The 22,756-nt window shown below is 38.2% G+C and overlaps 1 protein-coding gene across 1 annotated transcript in view; it reads right to left on the bottom strand.

Annotated features, from left to right (window-relative positions):
• Nucleotides 1-553: 553 nt before the first annotated feature.
• Nucleotides 554-22,756, bottom strand: part of LOC134754330 (uncharacterized) — a 39,669-nt gene continuing 17,466 nt past the window's right edge. The window contains exons 2-4 of the mRNA XM_063690597.1: nt 3,749-3,928; nt 3,117-3,424; nt 554-3,031 (exon numbers count right to left, since the gene is read on the bottom strand). Of these exons, the coding sequence (XP_063546667.1) occupies nt 2,335-3,031; nt 3,117-3,424; nt 3,749-3,928 (1,185 nt within the window). The 3' untranslated portion in view covers nt 554-2,334. The remainder of the gene's footprint in view (nt 3,032-3,116; nt 3,425-3,748; nt 3,929-22,756) is intronic.

Below are 22,756 nucleotides of genomic sequence, written 5' to 3' on the forward strand. Positions count from 1 at the left end.
AATAAACTATATGCATGCCTCGACTCCTCATGAATCCCATAATCAGAACTAGATTTAGCCAGTAATCGTACCAATTAGTAAATATATACCTACTTTAATTTTAAAAAATCCAAATCGGTTAATAAATGACGGAGTTCGAAGGTAATTAAATTTTCGGAAGCATTCCACACAAGCAAATTCACCTTAACATGCGCGTGAGCAAAGCAATTCGTGTTTGTTTAGACGGTATGGAATTTCTTTGTTGCGATACTTGTCGTGTGCTTAGCACTACAGGTATTAACCCTAAATGCATATTGTTGCCAAATGTATACAAAACATTGGACAGCTCACAGATTCAACAGAAAAAAGCTTAACTTTCTGAACGCACCGTTAAACCAAACCAAAAATAAAAAATAATCCATTTAAGGGTTAAGAAGAAGAAGCGGAAATTAATAAATTAACACATGTCAATAGGTGTTGCAAATGCAATGAGAGAATTCTATCACAAAGTTAACCCGTAACTTTGTGATAGATTTCTCTCATTGCATTTGCAACACCTATTGACATATGTAAATTTATTAATTTCCGCTACCTAAAGGTTGTCTGGAAGAGATCGCTTTTTAGCGATAAGACCGCCAGTTGTTTACCTCTGCTAGTTTTGCTGTTTTCTATTGTATTGTTTTCTTCTAATGAAGTGTGCAATAAAGAGTATATTAAATAAGAGGATTTCGCGGTATAAAGTCAAGTACCTGTGTTCGCATACTATTTCGTTTTTTGTTTATATATTTGTTGTGGTTATAATTGAAACATTGTTATAATTTAAACAAGCTTTAATATGAAACACAAGACGTATGTATTTCTGTTAAAATTCTTCATCGTAATATCATATTGTTGCATTAAAACTAGTTTGATTAAGCTATATGTATACGGTAATCGCAACAAAGAAGTTTAGAAGTCTCACAATTATATTTTCGTATACATTCATTAATCAAGTTGTCAGATGCTGATAATTTGTATTTTTTTTAAGAATATGTTTGCGAACTTGATCTCGTGGTATACTGGGTATACAGTGAGCGTTTTATTAAAAATAGATAAGAAATAATAAAAAATAGCATTTTGCCGAAAATATTATATTGTTTCAAAAGTCCTCACCAGAGGCCGGAATTACCGTGGCATTTTTGTACTTTCATAGAGACCTCATTTATTGACTTCCGATATACATAATTATATCGATATAATGTAGAATACAACATATTAAAAAGTTAATAGCTAATGGATATTTGACTATAAAAGAAGTAATTTAACCAGATAAATTATCATATGGAAAAATATGACTAAATATGTATTTTTTAAAGAAACGAATGGAATACTTGTAAACAAATACTAAAACAGACTGAACATGAAATTGAAAAAAAAACTGAACTGAATTGTTTTTATTGCATATCTCTATTTTTCATTTTCAACTACTCAAAAGTTATCTGGAAAATATTGCTCTTTAGCGATAAAATCGCTGGTTGTTTACTTCTTTTAATCTTCTTTAATATGGTGTGTTCTACATTGTATCGATATACGTATATCGGAAGTCGATAAATGAGAAGTCTCTATGACAGTTCGAAAATGTGTGATTGGTAACTTTTGTACATGTTAATCGCTTATTTATATATGTTGTATGTTTGTATCCGAATATTGGTAATGTTTTCTTGGTTATTTCATGTGTTTCATGCTTAAAATTGCAATATTCTTAATTGTTATATTCAGCACCCTGTACGGCAAGGTCTTTTTTAGGTTATCTGTCATACCCGTAGCTCCGACGGCGCTGTCAGTCGCCGCAACTGGTTGCGTTAAATTTTACGAGGCCGTGCCGTACAGCTGCGATCGTGGCCCACAAATGGACTCGCCGGAAGATCAGCGCCGACACTTGGGTAGGCATTATGCTGAGGCGAGCCCATTTCGTGGTAAACACTGCAAATATGTTTTTTTAATTTTCCTTGTAATGCGAGTATGTAAGTTTATCACAAAATAAATGATTTATGATTTATTAAAATGCCACGAGAATTCCGGCCTCTGGTCCTCACATAGTGTGTCAATTAACATACCTATGGGGTCAATTGGACCACTCCCCCACATTCTCTTTAATTCCCTATCATTACATAACCACGTGCGGTAGGGCTTTCAAACAAACTTTATTTAGGAACTAAATAGATAAGGTTTGGTAATATAGGCGCATACCTTTCTAACTGTCAAAATGAAATAGTTACAGGCCATCAAACATACATTGTTTCAATTGTCCCCCCCAGTCTAACCTACCCTGAGTACTTACACGGCTAATAAATAAAAGATTTTTACGTTCAATCGTTACACCCAAAACACTTGCACAGTTTGTTTATTTAGTTCAATTTCATTTTTCCACTTTCCTGTTTCTTCTACGACTTCGGGGATATCATCAACGTATCCCATTTCCTTGCATGGTGATGGAGGTATTATGCTTATTATTGGAATGCCAATTTCTTGAAATGAACTCATTGATGAAAAACCGCTTTCGTCTTCCGTAAATTTACTTACAGCATGGTTATAATCTAGTTTCTTGCTGCACACAAAAGATTTACTATTTTTCGTTTTAGATTTTTCTTCAAAAATATGGTCCTGTTTTTCTTTTGAAATATTTAACTTTGCGAATTCGTTTCCGATGTCACAATTTAGCGTTGATAATGGCATTATGAATTCTTTAATATCATCGTCTTCTGCATCTACCAGCGAACTAGGTAAGTCTTCATATAGATCCGAATTTTTGCAAATAGATTTTATTAAAAATGATTTTGTAGATACATTTTGTGTTATTAGATCCATTGTGGTGGTGTTGGAATTCATCGATTCGTTTTTATCATTACTGACGAATATTTTGTCATTGGAGTTATTTTGAACATCGTTACAGGCGAGATCGGGCAGCTTAGTACTTAGTACGGTATTGGCAAGAGTAATGAGCCGCGAGATTTCTTCCGTGATTTTTTGGGGATTACCACTCTCTGATGTCAGTGATAATTTGGATTGGTTCCTGAAACATTTTCATTTTTTATTTATTTATATAGTGATTGGTGATTTCCTCTAATTTTCATTTTATGTAATTGTTAGTTACTTACCACGTGGTGTTGCAGTCTTTATATCCATTGACATTACTTATTGACTTGCTGATCTTCCTTGTCCCAAGTTTCTTAGCGGGTCGCAAAGAATACTCCACATGTTTGTTGACGTGTACAACTGACCGAGAGCGTGGTATATCTGCTGCATTAAACGATCTCGGTAGTGCCCTCTCTTTGGAAATATATTTCATGTTTTCACTGGATTCATTGAAGTCGGTCTTATGACATTCAATATGGTATTTCACTCTATTGAGGAAAGTAACTATTTGGTTGAGTAAAGCTATGTGCATTTGTCGATTCGCTTCGGTCTGAAAATAGAACTTCTCTATTGAATCTTATTAACTTTTTGTTAAATAGGCAGGCAAAACATTGGCTTAAAGAAAAAAAATACAGAAATTCGCCAAGTCAAAATCATAGAATTACTTCGCTTATTAACTGGATTCATTCGCATAGCGATAGCATAAGAAAATCATTGTTAAAAACAAGACCGAAGTGATCCCATAAGTGTTCCGTGAACAAAGTTTTGTATGGAACACTAATAACTAAAATAGTAATTTAAGAATATATATTATGTGTATAACTTGTTAAAAATTACTCAGCTAAACAGATGGAAGACAGGTATCACAGCATACCTGCGCCAGCTGCCACCGCAGGGTGTCCACCTCCATGTGCAGCGCCGTGACCTCGGTGAGCCGCATGGCGGAGTGGCTCGCCGGCGGCGGTGCTTTGTCCCCAGACTTGTTTACTTCCAATGTTTGCTCCTTGTCGACTTGTTTGGAAAGTTGAGTACTAGGCTCAATACTTTCTGGAACCTGCAAATAATAAATATAATAGGTAATAAACATAGTTAACGGCCTCCTAGTCTAGTCGGTAGTGATCCTGCCTAAGAAGCAGGAGGTCCCGGTTTCGAATGCCGGTAAGGGCATTTATTTGTGTGTTTATCACGAATATATTCCTGAGTTATAGATGTTATCCATGTATTTAAGTATGTAGATATTCTAACTATGTATTTTTCTATATAAGTATGTGTATTGTCGCGTATGCCCATGCCCATAGTACAAGCTTTACTTAGTTTTGGGGCTATGTCGATCTGTGTAAGATTGTCCAAATCACTACATAGTATAAAATAAAGTCGCTTCCTGCTGTCTGTCTATCCCTATGTATGCTTAGATCTTTAAAACTACTAGAGTGATTCAAGAGGAGGTTTATATGTATAATACATCAGCATTGCACCCGTGCGAAGACGGGTCGGGTCGCTAGTATTTACAAAAAATATCTTTTCCATCCGTTCACCGATTATTCCAAATAAACCTGAAAATTTTAGAGAACAAGTAATACACAAACATCGAAATGTATGATGAGCCACTTTACTTTATGTAATTAAGTACAGCCAGCAAAAACAAATAACGGAATGTTCATTGTATCAGTCACCTTGTGTATGGTTTATAAAAAGTTGGGAATACTAACAACAGTACCTAATACTGTTTGAAAGTGTCATGCACTTCTCACGCTTTTGCTTCAAACATTGTGTCTTTAACCCCTTATCGAAAAGTGCATTCTGCAATCTATGTACATAACTGATGTTCACTACTTTAAGGCCGTATTAATAATAGTGTAGCCTAGTTGGATACTGCTTTCAAATAGCGAGATGCGACAACCCTTAAAAATTTACTTTATCACGGCATTTTTTCAATTCGCTTAGTATTAAATTTTATAGGTATTTTTGAGATTGTACCAAGATTTATATCAACAATATCAACATCCATAACTAGACATTAATTAATAATTCATTGCAGATGCAGACAAATATCGGCTAAAAACTGACCCCTTTGTGGCGAACCTCTTTGGTTTGACTTACCTCCGCTTGCAAACCAAAGAGTAAAGTAAGTATATTAGGAAAAGAGAGCCCTCTTGAAGCATTTTATAGAAACTCATTTCAAAGCGACATCTCTAATTTGCATCCGATCTAACTATGTATGTGAGCGTGTCACATCTACACATGCAGTATGTGTACTTTCAACCTATAAAATATTAGGTCTACCCTAAAAAATATTAGGGCCCCGTTTCTCAAAAGATTGTAACTTGTAATACAAGCGGATGTCACTTTTTGACAGCTTTTGTTTAAGAGATTTCCACTTGTATTACACGTTACAAGCTTTTGAGAAACGAGGCCCTGGGCGCTTAACAAGTCAATAATTTGTTTGATTTCTTGTAACTTATTATAGTTTTTTTGTAAATATTGACTTGTAAGCCGCCCATGTAGACTTAATATTGTGTAGAAAAGGTTTTAAGAAAATGAAATCAAAATAAATAAATATCCTACTTGCTTTACTATAAAGTACAGTGTACTATGTTTATTGTGTTTATTGACTTGTAGCCGCCCAAGTAGACTTAATATTGTGTAGAAAAGGTTTTAAGGAAATGGAATCAAAATAAATAAATATCCTACTTGCTTTACTATAAAGTACAGTGTACTATGTTTATTGTGTTTATTGACTTGTAGCCGCCCAAGTAGACTTAATATTGTGTAGAAAAGGTTTTAAGGAAATGAAATCAAAATAAATAAATATCCTACTTGCTTTACTATAAAGTACAGTGTATGTTTATTGTGTTTATTGACTTGTAGCCGCCCAAGTAGACTTAATATTGTGTAGAAAAGGTTTTAAGGAAATGAAATCAAAATAAATAAATATCATACTTGCTTTACTATAAAGTACAGTGTATGTTTATTGTGTTTATTGACTTGTAGCCGCCCAAGTAGACTTAATATAGTGTGAGAAAAGGTTTTAAGGAAATGAAATCAAAATAAATAAATATCATACTTGCTTTACTATAAAGTACAGTGTATGTTTATTGTGTTTATTGACTTGTAGCCGCCCAAGTAGACTTAATATTGTGTAGAAAAGGTTTTAAGGAAATTAAATCAAAATAAATAAATATCATACTTGCTTTACTATAAAGTACAGTGTATGTTTATTGTGTTTATTGACTTGTAGCCGCCCAAGTAGACTTAATATTGCGTAGAAAAGGTTTTAAGGAAATGAAATCAAAATAAATTAATATCATACTTGCTTTACTATAAAGTACAGTGTATGTTTATTGTGTTTATTGACTTGTAGCCGCCCAAGTAGACTTAATATTGTGTAGAAAAGGTTTTAAGGAAATGAAATCAAAATAAATAAATATCATACTTGCTTTACTATAAAGTACAGTGTATGTTTATTGTGTTTATTGACTTGTAGCCGCCCAAGTAGACTTAATATTGTGTAGAAAAGGTTTTAAGAAAATGAAATCAAAATAAATAAATATCATACTTGCTTTACTATAAAGTACAGTGTATGTTTATTGTGTTTATTGACTTGTAGCCGCCCAAGTATACTTAATATTGTGTAGAAAAGGTTTCAAGGAAATGAAATCAAAATAAATAAATATCATACTTGCTTTACTATAAAGTACAGTGTATGTTTATTGTTTTCAATTTGGTAGGTATACAAAATAGTAAAAGACTAGGCGTAAAAATTTGCAGCTTCTGATTCTCCTTGGAATTGATTTTCTTTTCACCTTTGTTCATCTTTGTATACAAAGCTGCATGCTGCATTACTCATCTTCTGTAACTTGTGTCTCAGTCTGACCTAGAACTCTTTCATGTGCAAGTCAGTTATGCTGACTTGCCTGATTCCCAAGTTTCTCAACTGAGCATTCCTTCTTTGACCTTAACCTCCATCTGGACTTGATATCAAGATATTCCAGACCCAGAGGTGTAGTATCTAACTAAGATCTTGCAATTCCTGGTAATTTTTCGCCTCGCTCTGTGGCTCCGTACACAGTTCGCTTCAGATATTCTTTAAAATAAACACATGAGTAATGTAATGATGTCGAGATTCGGGTCCTTCTTGTAGCTGATGAATTTTAGGCATAGGCACAGAATACTTAAATAATAGTACTACCATACAGAAAGGAAGCTTCCTACAAAACCGAAGTTTGACAGAGGTTCAGGGTCGAATCATGCCATCCCTTTCTAATATATGGCACTATCCCTTTCGGCTATTTAGGGTTGTCAAAATGCAAGTCATTACCTTATCTGTGGTCGTGCACGCAAAGGGACGTCAAGGTGTGTCAACAACCCTAATAATTGCTCGGAGCAATGCTGAGCCGAACGGAGCCCGGAGAGTTTGCCCGAAGCTAGGAGATTTGCACCCCTGGCATAGGTCGTCTGTTTTGTCTACGCACGTATCTTCATAGATGCACTCTATCTCGTCTTACTTAGTGGAATCAAATTGCACAAATCTTTGCAGTATCATCGGATAAGTTTGTCGTAAACAAAATTAAAATAATTTTAAACGTCTTTATCATAGCTAGCCTTTTATCGTTGGTTGCAATGAGCGCCAAGGATAGTATTTTCTTCTTACCTTCGAGGATATCTAGGCCTTCCGGCATTGCCTTGAGCACTGTTAAAATCATCATCATCAAGGGTCATCTCCCCTTCACTTGATACCCAAGAAGGAGAAAGGTTGGCGTCCTTGTGGTGACCATATACCGCGCACTCAACGCGCGTACGATACCAGATCGCTAACCGGTACGCAACATTGCAGACTTTTTTGAAAGTGTTTAGTAAGTTGGACTTAGTAAAAGCCTATAATCAAATTCCCGTCGCGCCAGAAGACATTCCTAAGACTGCAATAACAACTCCTTTCGGGCTCTTCGAATTCCCGTTCATGAGTTTTGGCTTACGAATGCAGCGCTTCATGGACGAGGTCTTGCGAGGGCTCGATTGTTGTTTTTCGTACATTGACGATGTCTTGGTAGCTTCAGCGAACGAAACGGAGCACGAGGAACACTTACGTTTAATTTTCAAACGCTTTAGCGAACACGGCATTCTGCTAAACCCTAACAAAAGTAACAAATATTTGTTTCACTAGACTTATATTGACCGGGATATAGACCGTGATTACCTTTTGTATTATTTGTGAGCTCCCGATATTTCGACGCAGTTACATGCATCATGTTCACGGGTGACTGAAGATAGCGGGTGGGTGTCAAAGTTGTGTAGACAGCGCTCTGTCTACCCTCATTCTTGCGCGTCGGCTGCGTTCACTTTCAACGTTACCAACGGTCGCATTCACACTTGTTGGTCCGGTCGCGTTCACACTCGTTGGTCTGTCCAAACACACTACACTCACGGTGTCACTACGCGTGTTTGATTCGGATATCACTGGTTTTTTACACAAACAAATCACAGGATTCCACACATTTGACAGTTTAAACCCATCTTCACGATTAAAATTTTTGTATTTGTGAATTTCAACGGCTTCTCTTACCAATCTTGGTATATAGTGGCGTTCTGTCGAAATGACCTTGGGACTATGCAACTCGATCCAGTGATTTGTACCCGACTCAAGGAGATGCTGAGCAATAGCTGACTTGCGAACGTCATTGTTCTTGACCGCAGCAATGTGTTCTTTAATTCTGCAGGCAATAGTGCGTTTGGTCTGCCCAATGTACGAACTACCGCAGCTGCACTCAACTTTGTATACACCAGGTTTTTCCAGGGGAAAATTGTCTTTGGGCGACCGCAGAAATTGTGCAATTTTCCTGTGCGGGGTGAAGATAGTTTTTACAGAGTAGTTATTTAGTATTTTTGATATCTTGTCTGTCACACCCTTGACGTACGGCATAAACGCTGGCTGTCTCTCAACGCGATGAGTAAGGCGCTTGGTTTTTGTGTCCCGCTTGTCCATGTTAACTCTGTAGCCATTCATCCTCAGGACACTCTGAACATGGTTCAGCTCCTGGTTTAGATGTAGCGAGTCACACATAGCGTGTGCTCGATTAGTCAGTGATGCCACAACCGAGTTTAACTGTCTGGGATGATGGTGCGAGCTCGCGTGTAAATAGCGGTCCGTGTGAGTCGGTTTCCTATAGACTGAGTGTCCCAGCATGCCACAACCTGTAACATTCAGTCTCACATCCAGAAACGCAATACTCCTTTCTTGTTCCATTTCCAATGTAAACGACATAGATCGGTGCATGCTATTAAGGTGTCCTAGCATCAGTTCAGCTTCCTGTTTACCACCCTTAATTATGCAGAACACATCATCCACGTACCTCTTCCAAATTTTAACGGGAACTGGGGGCGCAGAAAGGGCTAGGTGCTCAAAGTGTTCCATCCAAATGTTAGCCACCACTGGAGCCACCGGACTGCCCATCGCTACTCCCTCTGCCTGTATATAATATTGCCCGCGAAACAGAAAGTAATTTGTAGTGAGGCAGTGTTCAAGGAGCCTTACGTATTCTATTGGCATGCCGTTCTCCTGGATCTTGTTTCTTACTACCTCAATGCTATCAATTACAGGTACGTTAGTGAACAATGACTCTACGTCAAAACTGACCATCACTTCATCAGGTTCAATCCTAACGTCCTGTACGATCTCAATAAACACCAACACATGTAACATGGACAAGCGGGACACAAAAACCAAGCGCCTTACTCATCGCGTTGAGAGACAGCCAGCGTTTATGCCGTACGTCAAGGGTGTGACAGACAAGATATCAAAAATACTAAATAACTACTCTGTAAAAACTATCTTCACCCCGCACAGGAAAATTGCACAATTTCTGCGGTCGCCCAAAGACAATTTTCCCCTGGAAAAACCTGGTGTATACAAAGTTGAGTGCAGCTGCGGTAGTTCGTACATTGGGCAGACCAAACGCACTATTGCCTGCAGAATTAAAGAACACATTGCTGCGGTCAAGAACAATGACGTTCGCAAGTCAGCTATTGCTCAGCATCTCCTTGAGTCGGGTACAAATCACTGGATCGAGTTGCATAGTCCCAAGGTCATTTCGACAGAACGCCACTATATACCAAGATTGGTAAGAGAAGCCGTTGAAATTCACAAATACAAAAATTTTAATCGTGAAGATGGGTTTAAACTGTCAAATGTGTGGAATCCTGTGATTTGTTTGTGTAAAAAACCAGTGATATCCGAATCAAACACGCGTAGTGACACCGTGAGTGTAGTGTGTTTGGACAGACCAACGAGTGTGAACGCGACCGGACCAACAAGTGTGAATGCGACCGTTGGTAACGTTGAAAGTGAACGCAGCCGACGCGCAAGAATGAGGGTAGACAGAGCGCTGTCTACACAACTTTGACACCCACCCGCTATCTTCAGTCACCCGTGAACATGATGCATGTAACTGCGTCGAAATATCGGGAGCTCACAAATAATACAAAAGGTAATCACGGTCTATATCCCGGTCAATATAAGTCTAGTGAAACTAACCGTGAATCATTCAAAACTCTAAATATTTGTTTGCTGTACCGGAAATATGTAGAGTTCCTAGGTTATTTGTTTTCTTCTTAAGGTTCAAAACCCACACCTTTTCCATTTAAAATCAGATATTTATACATCTATTAGCCAAAGTGTTAATACAATTGCACAACTAGCAATATTAAAATTTACCTACAGCTTAAGAAAAACCTATACATAGGTATATTATGCATCAGTTACGAGCACACTCGTCAAATACCTCGCAATAGAATAGAATAAGATTTTAAACGTAAGCACAAACAAAAATTACATAATATAAAAAATAAAACAAAGAATAAGATTAAAGTGCCACGAAATGGCCTCATCTCAGAATATTGCTGGTGGCTTCCAGCGCTGATCTTCCGATGAGATCATCAAGTGAGAAAAATCACGGAAGGTAACAGACAAGAAGAAAAAAGAATTTTATGTATTTTTTCTTCCTGCCTGTTACCTTCCGTGATCCCGAGAACACAGTGAACATAGTTAAATAAGAAAAAGAAAACAAAGAAAATACAATATCATTTAACTGTCCCCGTAACGGACCTTGTAGTTAACCTTGCCTTATTATCAAATTATAAAATTTATTATTCAGAGTAAAGAGCGAAATATAAACGTGGCAATATTTTTAACGGAGTATCCTCGAGGTTCCGCTCAAGTGGCGAGCGGCGCTCTCGGGTTGCGCGAGGTGGTGCTGGGTTGCCAGGGTCCCTCGAGTATGGCGACAGGCGCCCAGCCGCCTGGAACCGAGCACACGTGATCAAGTCCACTGGACAACTTCTCACGTTACACCGCCTACTTTTCAAGAGCATGTGAAGACACTATCTTGTGAAACTACTTTAAATTATTTGTTAGATGCACTGTATCGTCGTTTTGTGCTGCCGTACAGTCTCCATCAAAAGTAGCGGATCAGGGGACCAAGGCGTCATCTTGCCTAGATTGCCTCGCGAGATAATCGTAAATAGTGTATGGAAATGATAGCGTTTCGTTTCGTTTTCTGCAAACGATTATCGTCTTGGCTAGACCCCCAGACTACGCGTCAAAAGTATCTACCATTCGCTAGTAACTTAACAAAAAGATGTATGTCTCTGTTGTAGAACAATTAAACTGAAGCAGATACTTTAGAATGCCAACAGTAGGTATACAGGTAAGTGTGTAACCCTATTTGAAAAAGTATTTCAGGGTGGCCGATACTTTTGGCACGTTGTTTTACCCGCTACTATTAATGCTGACTGTACACAAATCGAAGGACAAAAATCAAAAAGTTGGTATATTTGAAAGCTATAAGATTAAGTATTAGGCAAAAGATGAAATTCTAATTATCAGGGGCCCACTGACTATCAGTCCGCCGGACGGTATCGGCCTGTCAGTTGTTCGGAACTGTCAAATTTTTGTTCTAACTGACAGGCCGATATCGTCCGGCGGACTGATAGTCAGTGGGCCCCTTTAAAAGTAAGCATCAAAAAAAAAAATGTACCTAATAAAAATTACTTTTGTTATTATTTGTTACCTACTTAAGGATGACCGGGCCGTGTCCGGGCCGGGGCTTCCGGCGCTTCGTTTTCTATGGAAAGCATCACGTGATCACCTGTCATGTCATAGAAAAGTAAGCGCCGGAAGCTCCGGCCCGGACACGGCCCGGTCTAACGTGAGTCATCCTGTATACGAAACTTTATAACAGTCTCAATTCTGTTGATTGACAATGAACGGACGACAGATGAAGGGTACACGGTAAGATCACTTTTTTTGGAAAATGGGATTTTCATTTCAAAATGAAAATGAACTATTGAACTAATGAACTATTAGTAATATATTTTGCTACCAATGTATAATATGTACAATACACACCTACGGTTACTGCTATTATCATTATCTAAATATAAAATTATGCCTGGTAAGTACCCATTGCGAAACTTCACAGACTTTTTACATACTCGTGCCTAGTAGATAGATAGTCGTGACCAACGTTTACAAACATAAACTAAACGAAACTAAACTAAACTGAGTACAAGCGCGTGTTACTTAAGTGTGTTATTTATGGTGCTAAAACATTTAAAGACAATTAGAAATTGAAATGGCTGCCTGCCTCGAAGACCATACGGAATAATTTTCACCGAGGTTACGTAAAGTCTGAGTCACAGCCCCGAATATATTAACCGTTACATTTGTGTTGTTCGCCGTTGCGTTTCGGTAGTCGAGTAGAGAGATGTTTTAACAACCGGCCGGGTTGCCGGCACGATGAGGCAAGCCCGTCATGCTCAGCCGGCGACGCGTGACGCGGGCATCCGGTTAGGGCCCTCGGAAGTCCTAACGATCGCCCTACCCCTCCCCTTATTCCCGGATACACCGACAAGTGCACCTTTGTCTTGCTGCTTTGACAACACGTTCCATAATGCTGAATATATTCTTGGTATAATGTTATGTTCTTACCTAGGTACTCGTAACGTAATTGGTGCATAGTGATCAAACATAATTATCAATTAGGATTGAAGTTCCTATAGGTACCTTGACGTTATGACGACTACGCAATCAATTACGATTTTATAAAATGAAACGAAAAAGTCCCAAAGCAGCCTGCAGACTTGCCTTAAAAAAAGTTTAAAAAATTCTGTTTTTAGTATTTGTTGTTATAGCAGCAACAGAAATACATCATCTGTGAAAATTTCAACTGTCTAGCTATCACGGTTCATGAGATACAGCCTGGTGACAGACAGGCAGACGGACAGACTGACGGACAGACGGACAGACGGACAGCGGAGTCTTAGTAATAGGGTCCCGTTTTTACCCTTTGGGCACGGAACCCTAAAAACCATTTGAATTAAGCAATAAATGTTGCTGCTGCCCCGCGTTTTACAAAGTTCTTTGAGGGTCTTCCTACAAAATTTAAATGACGAAATGAAGCCTGCGAAGGAACACCTCCCCCCCCCCTCCCTACCCCGATCATTTGAATACTTAAATCGAGTACATATTTAGATGTTTTGTTTCGTGCAACAACAATATTTGCGTGCAAAAAAAATTCGTTATAGAGAACCAGGGGAGAGGCCTTTGCCCAGCAGTGGGTCATTCAAATAGGCTAAGAAAAAAAAACCGGTTTCCCTGCCCGTACCGCTGACCTATTGCCTTGCGTCGACCGCAGACCAATTGCCCTGACCGACAATGTTGTTTATACATAATGGGGGCTGCGTTCAATTTGATCTGACCTCTGACCGCAGGACGCATCCAGTGTGGCAAATCCTTAAGAAGCTAAGATATCAAAATTTCCCCCGTCGCGCTACATATTTGCTACATTGCATGGTTTACAACCTTAACTTTACTCTTCTAATACTTACTACTTAGTAATATTTACTTCACAGGATCAAATTTCGAGAAAAAGGAGAGGCCCGCCCCTTACCCAGCAGAGAGATGCTCCAAACTACCTACCCTATAGTCACCCTGGTGCCACAAAATAAGGTAATTGGAAAGAACAACAGTATACTGCTTATTCTTCACTCTACCGTCAGTAAGTGTAAGTACTAACAAATAATAATGATACTGGTATTTATTAAATGTGGGCGTGTTGTTCACGGTTGACGCTAACATACAATACAATGTTTGTCGGTGGCATAGACTGCGCAAGAGCGGTGCGTATACAAATCACATGCGCGTCACGTAGGGGCTTCGTGTCTGTTGCGGGATCCCTACGTGCGTCGGGGATCGCGCGGCAAGCAGGTTAGCCATACCCTAGTCATAAATAACATTTCGAAAAATATATCTTTATCTTAACTCGGAGTACCTGTACTGCGACCACCCTGTTGAAAAAGTATTGCTTTTAGAATTAGAAAAAAAAAGATATACAACATAATTTTGGGCTCGTAGCCAATTTGCAATTAGACAAATCGATATAACATAACATTTATGCTGAGATAAGTGGCTTTAGACCCGTAGCGATACTTTTGACGCCAGCTAAGGTGTTTGAGTCGGCAGTGCAGCGTAGCATCCGAGACCAGGTATCAGCGCAGGTTTCGGAAGGCACGGAGCACCTCGAGCAATCTTCTTAACGCCATGTCATACCTGATTCCACAAGTTGACGAGGGGGTGCAGTTGACGCCGCGTACTTTGATTTCAAGAAGCCATTCGACATGCTCGATAATGACCTATTGTTGTCAAAGATGGCGGCGGTGGGCTGCACTCCCAAGTTGCTACAGTTCTTCGCTGACTACATGAGGTACCGGCAACAAGACGTGGAGTACGCGGATTGCAAGTCTCAGCCGTATTTCACCAGAACCGGGGTAAGTCAGGGTAGTAATTTGGGACCGCTGGAGTTCATTATTATGATTAATGACCTACCAGAAGTGGTCAAGGAGGCTAAATGCTTGTTGTTCGCAGATGACCTCAAGTTGCTCTTGGCAATTAAGAATGAGGAAGACTGTGAGCGTCTCCAGAGGGACATAGACAGAGTGGTGAAGTGGAGCCAGAGTGACAAACTGCATTTTAATGTGGATAAATGCGTTTCCATGACATACACTCGGTCCAAAACAACCATTAACCACAGCAGAGCTATGAGGTAGCCGGAGCTCAGTTGAAGAGAGTGAACTCCGTGAGAGACTTGGGAGTGCACATGCAAAGCAGCTTGTGTTTCAGGGACCATGTTGTCAGTATATGTAAAAAGGCGTTAAAAATTCTGGGCTTTGTACTCCGCCGAGCAGTAAGCTTCTCAGACATGAAAGCCGTCGGCGCTGTACAATGCTCTGGTAAGAAGCCAATTAGAATATAACGCGGCAATATGGGTTCCGCATGAGGCCAAATACAGCATCATGATAGAAAGGATACAAAATAAGTTTACTAGATACTTATACTGGAAACGGTATGGAGTGTATCCTTTCTATCCGCTGATGTATTCCACACTTTTTGTGATTGGCATGGTCGGTTACGACAAATTAGAAACTCGCAGGAATCTGGCGCTTGCGTGCTACTTGCTTCGGGTTCTCCGCGGTAGTATCTGCAACCCGAACATTTTACAAATGTTCAAGCTGTGCGTGCCTGACAGGTACACCGAGCGGCGGCGGCAACCGCAGCTGCTGGCCGAGCCAACTGGCAGGACGAATCTGCTCCGTAAGGCACCTCTCAGCCGTACTATACACGTTCTGAATCTCGTTGCCGACAAAACAGATCTTTTTTATTGCCCTATGTGGGAAATGTCAAAAACGTGTTTATATGTATTGTGTTATGAAATGGATTGAAATTTAATTTGAATTATTGTGTAATGACATATTGAAATCTAAATTGACTATTGTGTATTGTAAGTAATTGTAATAAATTGAATTTTTAATTTATATTATTTAGTTAAGTAGTAATAAGGATTATTTAAAAATTTAAGGTTAAGGCACTATTGTATTAGGGTTACCTGTAAGGATAGTTGATGCTGTATTTAATAAAATAAAATAAAATAATTTATAAATTTCCCGAAATTTCGAGATTTCACGGGAATTTCTTCGCCAGTTCCGGTACTGGATGAAAGTGCCCGTTCCCGGGAATTATCGGGAGAAATCAGTCTCGGGAATTCCCGGGAGCATGCCCCAATTTTAACCTTGTATAAACGGTTAAAGGATATATGACTCACGCTAGACCGGAGCGGGCCCGGGCCGAGGCGTCCAACATGTCATTTTCTATGACGGATGATCGGTGATCACGTTGTTGCTTTTCATAGAAAACGAAGCGCCGGAAGCTCCGGCCCGGCTCCGGCCCGGTCTAGCGTGAGTCATCTCCGAGTTAGTTGGCTAACCCTGGATCGTGCAAATGGGCCTTATGGTCCGCGAGCCAGGCGCAAATTTTGTCAATGATCGCTTCCCGGGCGAAAACCCGTATTGCGGTTAACGGCTATGTATGATGAACCCTCATGAACGTCAGCTGCCGCTCCGTTGGTGGGTTGAGGGATGGCAGCCACCGAAACCGCCGCGATATTTGTTTGTTTTGTTTTATTAACAATAGCATCTAAACTATCATCTGACAAAGTATTAAACGGGAGGCGATGACGCCGATGACTGAAAAGAATTTTCTTTTTTACATGTTCATGTGACCAGCTGACGGTCCTTCCACGGCGATACAATCGGCTGACGATTTTGTTTATTCGCAATAGCATCTAAACTATCATCTGACAAAGTATCAAGCGGGAGGCGATGACTAAACTTTTTTATAGACTTTATTTGCTGCCATTCCTCAACCCACCAACGGAGCGGCAGCTGACGTTCACGAGGGTTCATCATACATAGCCGTTAACCACTATACGAGTTTTCGCCCGGGAGGCGATTGGTCATGGAAATCTGTTCCTGGCCCGCGGTCTATTATTATCGGTCTATACTGGGTGTTTCCTGTAACAGGAGCAATAAATTTAACTGGAGGTTGTGCGCCTCAAACTGACCAACATTTGTTCAGCAACTTTTTAAAATTATACCTTTTTCATACTAATTAAATATTATTTTCAATGTACGCTGCCATCTGGTTGTTTGACGTTGCTGGTCACCCTTTAAACATAACAAATTTAGCAATACATTGCGTCTTAGAATAAACCTTAAAGTGTAATAAAAATCAAAACACAAGTTATTTTTAAAAGTTGCTGAACTAATGTTGGTCAGTTTGAGGAGTACAGCCTACAGCTTAATTTATTGCTCCTGTTACAGGAAACACCCGGTATAGTCAACAAACTTAACTAAGTAGACATTTTTATAATTCGGTTTTTTGCAATAATATAAGTCTGTTCCGAAAGAGAACAGTCGTGGAATGTAAGTACTGGACCTAAATTAGAATAGAATAGAATAATAGAATAAGAATAGAATATTTTTTATTGACAATAGAAGTAATACTAAAAGTAATACTTATAAGTTTTTTATTTATTTTTGTGGTCACTTACGAGTAAGCCACCAACTCACATAAGGTAAACGTCCGAGTGCTCGACGCGGTACTGGAGCGGTATTCGACATGCGTTAAGTGACGTTACGTGTTGAACTTCAGTTGAATGGAAGAAATCGTGTGTTGTCGAATAGGTAAATTTGACATTAGCAATCCACAGTTAGGTGACAACGAAACCAAACCGAACCACGACGAATTCAGAGCCATTTTAAACCGTATAGTAGTAAGAAAACAAAGTTGATTTTTGTTGAATAATTTTTTCAATGAATGAGTTTTGGTTGTACCAAATGATACTTTCCACGGTTGATGAACAAATGATTCATTCCACTGTTGAACTGATGTTGAAGCCGAAACTGACAGTTGTGCATCTCGAATAGAGCCCCTAGTATATGGCATGGGCACTCTATGTCAGTGACATGGCTTAAATTCGAATGAAGAAAAATCCTCTTGTTTCGAATTTAAGCCATGTCACTTTGACATAGTGCCCATTTCATATACTAGTATCGCGTCGAGCCCGAGCACTCGGAGGTTTACCTTATCTCAACTACACTACACATTAGGTAATAAAAAAATGTCCCCAAATATTTATCCACTTTAGCTACTACTATTTGATGTCGACTACTAATATACATGTGGACATAAAAACGAAACCTATACCTACGTTAAACCAATTTTTTTTTTAAACATGCAGATACGTCTGCGAGCGATGCTCCAAATTTTATATCAAAGGAAAAAATGGAAAAAGTTACGCTTCCGGCAGGACCTACGTTGTTTGATAAATTTCTTCTAAATCATTAGTCGTTTTCGTAAACTTGCACAAATATTGCTTGTACCTGTACCTACTTACTGCACACCACCGACTACCAGCCTCGGTTCATTTAACTGTTATTGTGTTTGGATGTGTCCACTTCCCCTTTCTCCTCTGGTTTCTAAATCCGGTATCGATTTTGCATTAATAAGTCGTGATCGTTAAGAGACGGAACTTAACCAACCCAGGAGCCTCAACTTAACTTGTTCTTACATTTAAAAAAATTACGCGACTGTGTAGATGCCGCTACTATTACGACTACCTACTGATACTATTTCTTATAAGGTTTATTAATCATTATCATTTTTTGCTGGGAGCTCTCAATATCAAGCATTGGTGAGGCGGGCCGGACGTCCAAGATAGGGCACCGAGGGCGTCTGAGAGGTAGGGCATAGCTGGTCTTCAGGTCATCACGCTCGAAATTGGGTCAACTCGACTGAAGAACACCTCCACTTTACAGACTAGACAGCCACAGTACTGCCACTTATTACGTAAGTATGTAGTTTTGTGTGTTTCATGGTGAATTAGGTTCCCAGTGCTCCCGAAGATAAATTTTGCTGGCTGTGAGGGGTCAACATTTTTATCTAATCCTGTGAACACAGTCTCTTAGCCTAGGCTGCGATGGTCTCTTACCACCCAGTGGGTCCCGCGATTATTTGTCATATTCGAGGTATTTAAAAAAAACCGGCCAAGTGCGAGTGGGACTCGAGTTCCAAGGGTTCCGTACATTACACATTACAACCTTATTTTTTTGTATGTGAAACGTGAGTGAAATGTCTTTTTATAAACCCGTAGGGGTCGGATCAAAAACTAAGTAACTAAGTGCGACTCACGCTTGACTGCACATTTCTACTAGGTTTGCTGGCATCTATAGGTAAAGAACTGTTTGTGTATATTTTTTTTCAACATTTTAGAACCAGTAGTTTTGGTAATAAAGCTAAAATTATATAAAAAAAAACCGGCCAAGTGCAAGTCGGACTCGCGTTCTAAGGGTTCCGTACATTACACAATTTAAACAATGTATTTTTTATGTGAAATGTCTTTAAAAAACCCGTAGGGGTCGGATCAAAAACTAAGTAATTAAGTCCGAGTCACGCTTGACTGCACATTTCTAATAGGTTTTCCGGTGATCTATAGGTAAAGATCTATTTTGTGTATTTTTTTCAAAATTTTTGACCTAGTAGTTTCGGAGATAAAGGGGGGAATGGTAATTTTTTGCCTATTTTCTTGAATAACTTCTAAACTATTTATCTTAAAATTATAAAAAAAATATACTTGAGATTCTCATAATGAGCTCTTTCGTTTGATATGTAACACGATATAGTTTGACAAACTTTATTTTTTAATTTGCTCATTTACCCCCCAAAAGTGGCCCCCGTGTTTAAAATTAATTTGTTTACGTTACATGTCCATCTTTGGGTCCCAAACTTACATATGTGTACCAAATTCCAACTTAATTGGTCCAGTAGTTTAGGAGAAATTAGGCTGTGATAGACGGACTGACAGACAGACAGACGGACAGACAGACAGATAAACAGACAGACAGACGCACGAGTGATGCTATAAGGGTTCCGTTTTTTCCTTTTGAGGTACGGAACCCTAAAAATATATTTGAGATTCCCACAATGAGCTCTTTCATTTGATATGTAACACGATATAATTTGAAAAACTTTATTTTTCAATTTTCTCTTTTACCCGCCAAAAGTGGCCCCTACATTTAAAATTCATTAGTTTACGTTACATGTCCGTCTTTGAGTCATAAACTTACGAGTACATATGTGTACCAAATTTCAACTTAATTGGTCAAGTAGTTTCGGAGAAAATAGGCTGTGACAGATGGACATACAGACGGACAGACGCACGAGAGATCCTATAAGGGTACCGTTTATTCCTTTGGAGGTACGGAACCCTAAACATGGCTGTAACTTTATTATGCAAGTAGCTGTTACAATTATAAAGTGCATAAATGAATTAACTTTGCTTCTAGGTTCGATAAGGTGGTTTTAAACATAGCCCAAAACTATTACTGGATATGTCAGGAGAATCTTGAATCTTTGCCTATTTATTTATCATAGTATATATTTTGTGACGACAATGATTAATCAGTGATGGGTAACTCCTATTTACTTAACGACATAGCTATTTTCTCCTACTCGGTATTTCATCGTTACATACTCAAAAATCAGTAAATACAAAGGCTCATTATAACTGTCACGATAGATGCCATGTTCTAAACTGGTAATGTTAGCGACTTGCTCTGTCGTGACTAATCTCGGTGTGGTGGAACGCTCCAATGCTCATTACAACGAAAAGAAGGTAAATCATCTTTATCTGGTCTCTTTGCGGTCGCACTCGCAGTTCACACGAGACTAGCGGTAATCATTTACTGTAGGTATCGTATTGAACGTGAGTTCATGCCAAGTTTAATTATTTCTGTGATTGATTATGGTGACTGGGAGTAAGTGAGAAATAAATTAGAATGTCTTCTGTCAAAACCTTTGCTTTTTTAGGTTCCTTACCAAAAAGGTACCAGAGGAACCCTTATGTTGCGACACTATCTGTCTGTCAGTTCGCCTGAAATTCGAAAATCCATTTGAAATTCGTAATAGTTATAAAGAAGGCTGAACCAGAGGTATTCAAAGATACCTATATATTTTAATGCATTTTTATTTTATTTTTTGAAAGACGTCCGAAATAAGAGGGTGCAAGGTTCAAATTCTAAATAATTTCTAGCTCGACTGAGGGACATCATGAAAAGATTTGATTTTCACATTCTGAAACAATGTTTAATTTAATTTAAAGTGAATTAATTTATAGAACGTTAACATCATTGCAAGAAAAATATATAAAGTAATAACTAAATAAAACTAAAATATACTCGTATCTAGAAAATGTGGCCCCTGTGATTATGATTTATTTTCAAATAGAAATTCAGAAGTAATTTATCCGCCTTTGAGTATTTTTTTTCTTGAATTTTCTAGAAGTAACATAATCGGAATTCGTGATTTCAAAAATCGTAATTGTTAAATTCGGCGTTTTTCACTGTCGGGATTGTTATAATCGGAATTATGTGTTTCGGAATTTAAAATTTCGGAATAATGGCAATTCGGATTTCGAGATTTCAAAACTCGTAATTGTTAAATTCGGTGTTTGTCACCATCGGAATTATGTGTTTCGGAATTTACAAAATTCGGCTTGTCGGCTTTTCGGAAATATAAATCTTCGTGATTTTCATCATTCGTAATTACGACAATCGGAATTTTGATAGGTCGAGCATTTAAAATTCGGAATAATAAAATTCGGTATTCTGAAATTCGGCATAACATTTTTCGGAATTATGTAGTGTAGGTACCCCTATGGATAGGTATGGTAGGTGCGCGAGTCCGACTCGCACTTGGCCGGTTTTTTAAATATTTTACAGTTATTTACTTCTTCTTTCGTCCCAAACATTAGTGCGTAGATAGATGATGAAAATTGTGTAGCAGAAATTTAACTGACATATTTACGCAGTTATTAAAAATTCATTAAGTAAAAGGTTTTAATAAACATATTGAATCCATTTTCTGGCCCAAATTCGCATATTAAATAGTATTATATTGTTACCTATAATTTATAACACCTCTTTTACGTACAAAGCATTGAAGACATATACTTTCTCACTATGATGAGTCTTTCAAAACAATAATTTCTAAAGAAATGAACATATAGTATTTTATCTACACACGGATTATAAACCCTCTATGATGCCTTCAAAATTTAAATAATGGCCAACATTAAGATAAACTGTTTTGTTACAGCAATTTTTTTATCAGTGAAAATGTTATTATTGCTAAATAATAACATCGATTTCGAAACATTATTTTATTCAAATTTCGAACATCTCTGAAAAACAAAGAAATTTGATTTGACCTCTATTCTAATATCAGTCGAGATGACGTTTTATTCGAAATGAAATGTCAATTACATACAAATTTGACAAATCTCGCTTGTTAGTTGGTATTGAACGATATGGCAATCGACCCCCACTCTAGTTTGTCTCTGAATTAAAAAAAAAACTACGGATGCGTGACATGCGTGAAAAAAGTTTTCTTTGCCGCCATTTGACGTGCAGTTTATATTTTAATTAGTTTGTAAGTACAAAATAATTTGTTTTGTTGTTTTTAAAGTAACTCTAGTTAAATTTCGTGTAAAATGTGCGATAAAGATATTTCGGAGACGCTACCTCATATCCGCGCATTCCGCCAGAGAGCAACTATGCCCCAATGTCGGCTGTAATATGAGGTTAGTGAATATATCATAGAAAGTTTATAATATGTGTGTAGATAAAGCAGTATATGTAACTGTACATAATTAGACATTAAAACACTCGTTGATTCTATTATGAAACTCACTACGTTCGTTTCATAAACCCACACTCGAGTTTTAATGCCTTTCATTATGTAGCAGTCACATAAACTACTATTATACAATCGTGATATAATAGAGAGCTTTTTAGTCGAGTACCGTGTTTAAGCAACGAAGCTTGCTGAGTTGCTTAAGTTAAGGAACGAGATTGAAAAGCTTAATTATATCACTGTTTTATACAATACTTTTTCTACGAGACAAAAAAATTATACTTTCAACTAGTAGAATCATAT

This window comes from Cydia strobilella, chromosome Z, assembly GCF_947568885.1.
Source record: "Cydia strobilella chromosome Z, ilCydStro3.1, whole genome shotgun sequence".
Lineage (NCBI taxonomy): Eukaryota > Metazoa > Arthropoda > Insecta > Lepidoptera > Tortricidae > Cydia > Cydia strobilella.